Below are 10,817 nucleotides of genomic sequence, written 5' to 3'. Positions count from 1 at the left end.
TATGAAAAATTAATTTTTTAAAATTGTTTAAATAATTAATTGTTGCTATTTTTTCATGTAACCACTAAGGGTTAGAAATGTCAATTTCTTTAACAATTGTGAATTTTTTCATGACTAAAACATACATATACTGCTGATTAAAAATTAAAAACCATTTATTGAAAAATAAATATAAATTAAATACACATACCTGGAATAAATTAACAAAATAAAATGTTCAAACAATGATTAAAAAAAAGTTTTAGTTTTTCGATTACAATACAGTGTTTAACTTATAAAAAATTACACAATTAAGAAAAAACTATAAATTTCAAGTTTTTAGTACAGTAAATTGAAAAATTAACAAAACGAATTGTTTAAAAGATGTTTAAATTCATTATTTTTAGTTTATTTTCATTCTCGACATTCTCAATTACAAAAAATTGCACAACACATAAAAAAATTAAAATTTATAACCTTAAGTACAGTTTATAAAAACAATAACAATTAATTGTCCCCAATCTAATCCAAAAAATGGTCCTATTTAGAGTCCTCAATCTGATCCTAAAACTGGTCCTATTATAAGTCCTCAATCTGCTCCTAAAAGTGGTCCTATTTCAAGTTCTAAATCTGGTCCTATTTCGAGTCCTCAATCTGATCCAAAAACTGGTCCTATTTCAAGTCCTGAATCTGATCCTATTAAAAATCCTCAATAAAAGTCTTCAATCTGATCCTAAAACTGGTCCTATTTCGAGTTCTCAATCTGATCTTAAAACTGGTTCTATTTCAATTTTTCAATCTTATCCTAAAACTAGCTATCGAAAAATTAAAAAATGTGATGATTAAAAGAAACTTGTTTTAATCGATTCACAAAAATATAATTCAATATTTCCCTGAATCCTGGTAGATCTTAGAGACACATAAAGTATAATAAGACTATTTTTAGATGAACATAAATTTTAAGATAGAAAGAAAATTCACCAATCTGACGGAACAATCATGTGATAGCTAATTTCCTAAATTTCAAATCCGACTTCATGAAAACTAAGTTAACGAACAATAATTTTTCGTAAGTCCATATCCGTTCATATACGATTATTATAAAATCTGTGAAACTCCAACCACATTCCAAGTCGTACCTCACAGGCCATACTTCGTGATTTTGATGCTCCCTTTGCGCTAGCATAAACAACTCTAGCTTTCAGTAGTTTATTTTTTTGCATTTCTGACACTGTTAAACCTGAACAAATATTTTTAAAAAATTTTATTCTTAATTATTATCTTTTTCTATGCAAAAAAGGAGATTTTTTCGTTTATTATTTTGAATTTGAAATAATTGAATTCTTATAAAAGAATTTATATAAATTTCTAAAAACTAATTATTAATTGAGTAGATTATGATAATAATTGAAACTTTACTAAAAATTAATTAAAATTTTCAAAAATAACTGTATTTTTCCAAGTTTTTTTTATATTAAAATTATATTAAAAATATTTAAATTGTCATAAAAAATGTAATCAAAAATGTTCATAATAATTAAAATTTTGCAAAGAATCTTATTTAAATTTTTCCAAGTAATTGATTTTCTGAAAAGAATTTTCTTAAACTTCTTCAAAATAATTATACTTTTCGTGGAATTCAATTAAAATTGTACTGAAAATATTTTATTAAAGTTTTGAAAACAATAAATAATCATATTTAATTATTTAATTAGTCTATAATTGAATTTTTTCTGATTTTCTTCTTTCTTGAGATATTTGACGTTGTGATATCAGATTTGCATTGTCACCACCATCTCTTCTCTTCTTTCGAGTTTGTGTTTGAGGACAATTGGAAATTGACATTTTATCGTCATTATCGCTGTAGGCAACATAACGATTAACAGTTGTTGTTTGTGGCATTTTTAAATGTTATATGCGATTTCAAGGAAAAAATTCTTCTCAAATAATCGTTTCGCCGTGATCTCATTCCAATTGTTTCAGTGTATTATGTTCTTCACCCGCTAATTGAAGACCAATGACAACGCATTTTTTTTGGCAGCTTTGCATAACACTAAAGCAGAAAAATTTTCAATTATTTAAATAAAAATAAAAAACGAATATTTAAATAAAATAAAGACAAATAAAATACAAAAAGACTACTTTTGGACAAACATAAATTTTAAAATATAAAAAAATACTCAACAATTTGATGAAATGGTTGTAAACTTTGATGAAATCATCTAATTTCAAATCCAACTGCATGAAAACTAAGTCAACGAGCAATTTTTCACAATTTTATATCCATAGCGACAATTTCCATAGCACCGACACCTGTCTTCTCCACGGCTGTTATTAAATCCGTCAATTCCGGGAAAGATGTTTTCTCGATTCACATTCCAAGTCGTACCATATAGTCCATATTTCATGGTTTTGACGCTCCCGTTACAGTGCAGCTTCTATGTTTCTATTCCTATTCAATAATTTTTGTAAATAATAAAATTCTTTTTAGGGATTCAAATATTTCTCTACTCTCCGAAATGTCAAAACTTAATTCTTACATGAAATTGTTTATTATATTATAAACCTTTGAATAATAGTTGAGAGTTGTTAAATTTCTTCTCATTAGTAAATTAAAATAATTTTAAAAATCCCACGTGTATTTTAAATGTCATTATTATTGTTAACCTGAATCTCATTTTATCAATCACTTGCAGCAACCCAACAGACAAATAAGTAATTTTAATTTAATTTTAGTTATTAATTAAATAATAATTATATTATTAACTATTTTTTTACAATTATAATAAAAATTTATTATAATTGTGGTATAAATTTAAAAACATTTTCTATTTTTAAAAAGGGAAAAGTGTAACCCATATATTATACTCAGAAATTATATTTACCTGTAATTAACTGCGTAATTCTTCCTTGCGATATTTAAAGCACTTTTTTCGCAACACTTTATAATTAATTCACACTCGGAATTAATTGTAAATAATTATTTGCAATATAAAAGTGAAGAGTGGTAAAATTTAATCAAAATAAACATTGCGTACTGATGACCAATGATGACATTCATTATTATGACAGTTGCTTAAGCATAGACTATAGAACTTCAAGTTGCACCGTACTTATGCAATTTCTATCAGCAACTTCAGGGGGAAGGCATTCGTACGTTCTACTGTACATTAAAAAAGTACTCTCTACCCGAAAATTTCCCATCGTTAAAGCCGCCTGTAGTAAATTCCGAAATTAAGCGCAATATGACTGATAAAGCTCAAAAGAAAGATAATTTCCAAGTAAAAGCTCAGGAGAAGATAGGAGCTGCGATGCATGCGATTGGACTGGCCCTATCAAACGAGTTAAATCGAGGAAAGAGCATGGATGCAACTGCTGTGGCTTTTATGAGTGATGCAGGTCGAATATTGGCGGATGCTCATTATAATATTTCAATTACAAGGCGTGCTTTTATAACTCCTAATGTTAATAGATTACTAGAAGATGTTACAGCGGGTCAGCCAATCGAATCTTTACTTTTCGGAGAAAAACTCTCGGAACGACTAAAAGCGGCACGTGAGGTAGAGAAAGACAGCAGATCTGTCATTAAATCATCCTCGAATGGGAGGAATGCCCCTATCAACAAGTTCGCCACTGATAAGCCGTATAGATTCCAACGTTTGCCTCACAGAAGTTCTGGTCAGACCACGTCTTCTAGACAGTTAAACTACAGAGGCCCATCCGGAGCAATGAGGGGGAACTACAGGAGTCGCCAGGATGGGCAGAAATACAGGAACCAGAGAGGTCGAGATCGCCGGTAAATGTAAGTAAAGTGTCAGGTAGATTATCTCTGTTTTTTGACAAATGGCGAAAAATAACACAGGATAAGTTCATTTTAAACACTATTCAGGGGTATAAAATTCCTTTTATTAAAGATGTGGTACAGGAAAATGTGCCGAAAACCCCTACTCATTCAAAGGAAGAGTTTAAACAATTATCTGATGCAATAAATAAACTAGAATGTAAAGGTGCAGTGACTCGATACTACGTCCGACGTAGGAAAATTAAATCACTACGTCAAGCGTGTAATTTTATAAATGGCTGATCATTTGACATAACCTGCATGTTATTTTACATGCTCAATGTTAAAATGGGTTGCTTCAGATATAGCGTTCTGTTCAAAAACATGCCGCATGTAATTTAACTAATGCGTGCAATTTAACCTAAAAATTTGGTATTATTGCAATTTGTTTGTAAATTTACATTCTACTTATTTGGGGGTTTTTGTGAAACAAAAATAAAAAGCGTATAAGTACGTAATAATTGGTTTAAAAATATTTATTTATTTTTTTTCATATAATATATATTTATATATGTATATAATTAAAAATAAAAAAACCTTCTTCTTCAGATTCTTCTTCTTCTGTTCTTTATATTTAATAAACAAAATTGTTTTTCGTATATTCTCTGTAAAAAAAAATTCAGATTTTAAAAATTTTATTATATATATAAAAAATAATTAATAAAACGATGATAAATAATATTACAAATACCTCGTGTGACAATTTTATAAAAAGTTTGTCTTTCTTTTAATTCTAACCTAAATACTGGCATGCTTGTTAAATATACTTTTAAATATTATTTTAATGAAAAACAAGAACTTACGCTTAAATCCAATGGAGAATAAACACTTATGGATTATGGTAAAATAATTAAATTATATAAATTGAAAAAACTAAAATATATACTAATAAAAACACAAAAACATTCGAATGAGAACAAAGGCAAAATGTCGGTGTCGGCAGTTCAGTTTATTTTGAGCATGCGAAAAATACACGCGGCATGTAATCTTACATTACTTACATCTTACAATAAAGTACATATAAAAACAGACGAGTGTAATATCACATGCTGGACATAGTGATCAAATTTTCCTACGTCGGACGTAGTAAATTTACACAAAACTATTAAATTACATAGTCGTATAATGTAAAATTATTAAAAATAGTAAAATTACTTTGGAACTTAGTAAATTTACTACGTTCAGCCTATAATATTGCTGTGTAAAATTACATTCAGTATGTTTTAATACACCAGAATTTTTTACTATTAACTGTATAGCAGTGATAGGGGAAAGGTGTATGAGATGATCCCCCTAAGGGAAAAAACCTATTAGTGCAAGAAACATGGAATTTCAGCTATTACAACAAAAGTTATCTAAGCCCCAAAGTTAAGCTGTCCTTAGATCAAAAGTATGAAATTTTTATTTTTTCCAATAGAATTTTTTTAATGACGCGTGTTGTCATGACAGTTTGACTGATTCATAGGTATGTCATTGGCAACGTATTACCGTATTTGCCTAAAAAGTGGCGCTAATAGGCTCTCCAAAATTCAAAAGGATCGTCTTGCCCCAGGGGATCATCTCGTACACCTTTCCCCTACACAGAGGGGAATCACAAAAGCGACACGCCAACAACTGTCGATAAAACTTAAAACCAATTTTCCCGCGAAATTCAAAATTCTAAATACAAAAAGTATAGAAACAAAAATAAAATTAACAAAATGAGTACAATTACAATAGAAATTTATATATATAACATATCTTTAACCCCTTCGCAGTCTAGTTGAAAATCGCTTGTGGTCCAAAAACGGTCCGAAAAAAAAGTTTACAAAAAAATATGATTTAATCATATATAAGGTTTTTGGGGTCGCTGAATTCGAATTTGAGGTTAATTTTTGAAAATTCAAAATGGCGGATCCAATATGGCGACCAAATATGGTGGATAATTTTAAAATTAAAGCGTTTTAAGGGAAATTCATTTCTCGGGGGTTTTCGAGGTCGCTGAATCCAAATCTGAAGTCAGATTTAAAAAATTCAAAATGGCGGACCCAAAATGTCGACTTCAAAAAAAAATTTTTTTTCAGATTCCCTTAAAACTCGTTACTCGGGGGTTTTCGGGGTCTCTAATTACAAATATGATGTCAGATTTTCAAAATTCAAAATGGCGGATCCAATATGGCGGATGATTTCAAGATTGATGCGAAAAAAATATGAAGTTACCTCAAAAACCCCTGAGTAAACATTTTAGACAAATTTGTCAACATTCAAAAAATTTGATCGACATATTGAATCCAAAATTTAGCATTTAGAAAAACGAACATCAAATTCGAATTCAGCGACCCCAAAAAACCCCGGGAACGGAATTTCGATCAAAACGCATAAATTTTGAAATTATCCGCCATATTGGATCCAACATTTTGAATTTTGTAAAACGAACATCAAATTCAAATTCAGCGACCCCAAAAACCCCTGAGAAACGAATTTTAATCGAATCGCATCAATCTTGAAATTATCCGCCATATTGGATCCGCCATTTTGAATTTTAAAAATCTGACATCATATTTGTAATCAGAGACCCCGAAAACCCCCCAAGTAACGAGTTTAAAGCGAATTTGAAATTTTTTTATTTTTCGAAGTCAACATTTTGGGTCCGCCATTTTGAATTTTTTAAATCTGACTTCAGATTCGGATTCAGCGACCCCAAAAACAGTAGTATGTACTTCGCTACTAAAATCAAATCATGTTTAGTATTTTTTTTTTGAGATGGCCATATATGGCCACAGACGCAAAGGTGGCACGACTTTTCGTGGCCATATATGGGCCATGGACTGTTAAGGGGTTAATGTACTATAAATAATTTAATTAAAATTAATATCTCATTTTATTCATTATTATTTATTTATTCAAAAGTAATCAGCTGATTTTATTTCCGCTAAAAAACAATACGGTAAACTACTTAACTTTTGATAATGAATTTTTTATATTTCTGTAAAGAGAAAATATTTAAAACATTTATTTTTTTTTATGCAAAAATTTATACAGTAATTAAATTATGTAAAATTATTTTTAAAAAAATCAATATTCTCTTTTAAACTTTTTTCTTCTTCGTGTCAATGTAAGTCTTTCTGTAAAAACTATAGAACAAACAGAAATTGAAAATATAATTTAATAATCCTACAATGATACCCCATTTTGGAACTTCACAGTGTTTATACGTTAAAGCCAATGAAAATTGTGCAATTACAATGATAAATTGTCCCTGAAAATTAAAAATTCATTATTAAATATTATTCGTAAAATACATGTTAAAAATTATTATTTTCTAATATGAAGCCATTATAATAAAATAAACTCTATATTTATATAAAAAAAAATATATTTTTTTTACCATTTGCAAAAGGGTCAGATAACGTTTGAAAGGCATAATTTTTTGTTTAATTGGTCCTTCAAAATTACTAAGAAGATAATAAGTGTACATTATCACATGAACAAAAGCGTTCAAAATTGGACCCAACATTACAACATCAGATGTTAAATATTTTGAAAAAACTACAACTATTAGGAAAGTTGTTGTATGATGATAGAGGTGCAAAATAGAAACTTGATTATTTTTCTTTCGCAATATGTAAATAACAGTTTCGGTGAGATCAATAAGTTTTAACCATATTGCAAAGTATGTCAATTTCGCTATCTGAAATAATAAGTACTATTAGATAATAATAATAAAAATAATATTAATATATTTAATAATAATAATAATAATAATAATAATAATGATGAAAATGATGATGAGAATGATAAAAATGATGATAATGATAATGATGATAATGATGATGAGAATTATAAAAATGATAATGATAATGATAATGATAATGATAATGATAATGATGATAATGATGATAATGATGATAATGATGATAATGATGATGATAATGGTGATAATGATGATGTTTTCTTAGTGCATGAGAGGAAAGTAGGAAAAATACCATACCAGCATACCACAATGATCCGTATTGTAAATAATCGGTCGACATTCTAAAACTTTAAGAAATGGATAACAGGAGCTTATGTTTATCAGCAAGTAAGCATTCGCAAATATATGAAAAATATTGAAACATTTAATAAATGTGTTTAATTTGTAGGCTGCACGATTTTTCATGTAAGCTGGTCCCAATTTTAGTACAATAAAAAAATATATTGATAGTATTACAATAGGATACCAAATGCTATTTAATAGAAATCGATCTCTCATTCGTGGATCTAAAAATTATAAATATATTTACTTATCGTTAAAATCAATTATTATATTTATAAATTTATTTCTCAAAAATTGTCTACACCCAGAGAAAAATTCTTCTTTAAGTCAATTTTTTAAAAATAATTTTTGAAAAAGTTCTTTGTGAATTATCAAATTCTTTTGTTTACAATTTAATTTTACGAAATTTCGATTATTCTGACATTCTTCAATTAAATATATTATTAGAAATTAAAAACTTCAAATAATTAAAAAAAAATCCATTAAACTTATTCAGAAAAATTAATTCTATAGAATTCTTAATTAAAAGAATGAAAAGTTCAATGTTTCAAAGATTTTAATTTGAAATTCATTTTTAAATCAATATATTTATTAGAAAATTCTACGAGAATTCAATTATTTAACTATAAAAATAAATATTTTATTAAACAATTGAATGCTTTTTAAAATTGAATTTTCATAAAGAATTTTATCAACAAATTTTTAAATAATTGAATTTTGCAAAGAATTTTAATAAATTTCTTGAAAATAATTGAATTTTTTTGATAAATATTGTGATTTATGAAAATAATTGAATTTTACAAAGAAATTTATTAAATTTTTCTATAATAATTAAATTCCTGAGAAAAATTGTCAGAAATTCAATTATTTTTAAATTTCTTAATAAAATTCTTCGTAAGAATTCAATTATTTTCATAAATAGGTAACAAAATTTTCGCAGAAATTTAATTATTTTTTATTGAAATTTTAAAAAATTTCTCAATAAGATTCAATTATTTTTAAAACTTTAATGAAAATCTTCGAAAGAATTCAAATATTCTGAAGAATTTTTTATAAAATTCTTTATAAGAAATAAATTATTTTTAATACAGTTTTAATTAAATTCCATGAAAGAATTAAAAATTTTTTAAAAAGATTGAAATTTTGCAATGAATTTTGTTTGTGAAAATAATTGAATTTTCGGGAAGAATTTTATTAAATTTTTTTTAAATAATTAAATTCTGGTGAAAAATTATACGATTTGTGAAAATAATTGAATTTTTTAAAAATTTTATTTAAACTTTTGAAAGTAATTAAAATTTTTAGAGAAATTTTATTAAAATTGTATTCAGAATAATTAGATTTTTGCGAAGAATTTTATTATTTATGAAAATAATAATTAAATTCCAATATAAAATTTTTATTTTAAATTTCATCTACTTATGAAAATTGTAAACGCAATTCTTTTAAAATTGAATTAATTTTGAAATATTTAAGTGAAATTTATCAAATTTCAAGAATAAACACAATAACTTATTAGAAAACAACAATTTTCCAGGATTTCGATCAAAATTCCCTGACTTTTTCAGGTTTTTTCAAGGTTTATAAAATTCTCTAAAATTTCCAGATTTTACAGGTTCTTTGGTTCGAACATAAATTTTCTTTGCTTCAAATAAAGGTTTTTTCCTTCAAATATAAATTTTACTTTTGGTTCAAATAAATTTTCTTTGCTTCATAATAAATTTTTCCCTAGGTGATTTTTTCAAATTTAACCAAAAAAAACCTAATTTCAACAATAGAATTTTGACATATAAGGAAAAAAATTATTCTTACCTGCCAAGTCATGATAATAATAATTAAAAGTATCCATTAAACCCATTTTGAACCCCCCCCCAAAAAAACAAAAAAACCGTTAAATAAAATAAAATAATAATAATAGAGTAAAAACTAAAAATACAAACTAAGTATCAATTGAAATCAATAATGACTGATATAGAAATCTGTCATAAGTTAAAACGTGTAACAAAATTAAAAAAATAATTTCAGTTGTAGAGTTATTGAATAATTCAAATTATTTTCAGGTTAAATAATCAATTGACCTATTGTTATTTATTCTTTTAAAAACTTCAACTACAATGTTTCCAACGATCTTGGAATATAATTACACTTTGACAATGAATTTTCCAATTTCAATTATAAGTTAAATATTCGCGAGCAAACTTTCTTGGAAAACGTGGAAATTAAAAGCTTAATTTTCAGAAAATTATTTTTTTTTTAAAACAAAATTTTTGTCCCTAAAAATGTGTTTTTTTAAAACTATTTTTTTATTATTATTACAATAAGTAATGTTCAATACTAAAGTTTAACGTTTGGAAAAAAAACTCTTGAGAATATTTAATTTCTTTTAAGAAATTTAATTTTTAAATTTTACTAAAATTTATTATATATTAAAGAATTTTATTTAAATTTTTAAAAATAATTGAAAACTTTTTCAAGAATTTTAAATAAATTTTTTAAAATAATTGAATTCCTGAGAAGAATTTAAATAATAATTTAAAAATTATTGTCTCAAAAATTTTTTTCAATAATTAAATTATTTTCATAAATTTTATGAAAATAGTATAAATATTAAAAATCATTGAATTGCGATAAACTTTTGAAAATAATTGAAATTTTGCAAAGAATTTTATTTAATTTTTTGAAAATAATTGAAAACTTTTTGAAGAATTTTATTAAAATTTTTAAAAATAATTGAATTCATTCAAAGAATTTTATTAAATTTTAAATAATTAAAATTTTGACAAGAATGGAAATAATTGGAATTCCTATAAATAAAATTTAATTATTTATGAAAATAATTGAATTCTTGTGATAAATATTATTATTTATAAAAATAATTTAATTTTCCACAAAATTTTATTAAAATTCTATAAAAATAATTGAATTTCCGTAAAGAATTTTTTTATTTATCAAGATAATAGCGTTTAAACTTTTGAAATAATT

At 25.4% G+C, this 10,817-nt stretch overlaps 2 protein-coding genes and 1 long non-coding RNA gene across 3 annotated transcripts; 1 reads left to right on the top strand and 2 right to left on the bottom strand.

Annotated features, from left to right (window-relative positions):
• Window positions 1-1,628: 1,628 nt before the first annotated feature.
• LOC122502552 lies at window positions 1,629-3,035 on the bottom strand. Its single transcript, XR_006301643.1, has 3 exons — window positions 2,865-3,035; window positions 2,165-2,431; window positions 1,629-2,032 (listed from the first exon to the last, which is right to left on the bottom strand). It is a non-coding gene; the product is annotated as an uncharacterized LOC122502552 (long non-coding RNA).
• Window positions 3,036-3,198: 163 nt separating this feature from the next.
• Window positions 3,199-7,875, top strand: LOC122502551. Its single transcript, XM_043612666.1, has 2 exons — window positions 3,199-3,781; window positions 7,759-7,875. Exon 1 carries the CDS (start codon window positions 3,225-3,227, stop codon window positions 3,777-3,779), a length of 555 nt encoding a protein of 184 aa, XP_043468601.1. The 5' UTR covers window positions 3,199-3,224; the 3' UTR covers window positions 3,780-3,781; window positions 7,759-7,875.
• On the bottom strand, window positions 6,674-9,860 carry LOC122502550 (elongation of very long chain fatty acids protein 4-like). Its single transcript, XM_043612665.1, has 4 exons — window positions 9,648-9,860; window positions 7,791-8,059; window positions 7,188-7,490; window positions 6,674-7,058 (listed from the first exon to the last, which is right to left on the bottom strand). The coding sequence occupies exons 1-4, from the start codon at window positions 9,691-9,693 to the stop codon at window positions 6,888-6,890; spliced, it is 789 nt and encodes a 262-aa protein (XP_043468600.1). The 5' UTR covers window positions 9,694-9,860; the 3' UTR covers window positions 6,674-6,887.
• Between the last annotated feature and the right edge of the window lie 957 nt (window positions 9,861-10,817).

Source organism: Leptopilina heterotoma, unplaced genomic scaffold (assembly GCF_015476425.1).
Source record: "Leptopilina heterotoma isolate Lh14 unplaced genomic scaffold, ASM1547642v1 Lhet_234, whole genome shotgun sequence".
In the NCBI taxonomy this organism is placed as follows: domain Eukaryota; kingdom Metazoa; phylum Arthropoda; class Insecta; order Hymenoptera; family Figitidae; genus Leptopilina; species Leptopilina heterotoma.
The sequence above is the reverse complement of the archived record's forward strand: the minus strand, read 5'-3'. Positions and strand labels throughout refer to the sequence as shown.

Coding starts and splice junctions, on each gene's coding strand:
- LOC122502550 (XM_043612665.1), bottom strand. CDS start 9,693: ATGGGTTTAATGGATACTTTTAATTATTATTATCATGACTTGGCAG. Junction 8,060..9,647: donor TTATTATCATGACTTGGCAG/GTAAGAATAATT, acceptor TATAATTTTTAG/ATCCACGAATGAGAGATCGA. Junction 7,491..7,790: donor CGGATCATTGTGGTATGCTG/GTATGGTATTTT, acceptor TTATTATTTCAG/ATAGCGAAATTGACATACTT.
- LOC122502551 (XM_043612666.1), top strand. CDS start 3,225: ATGACTGATAAAGCTCAAAAGAAAGATAATTTCCAAGTAAAAGCTCAG.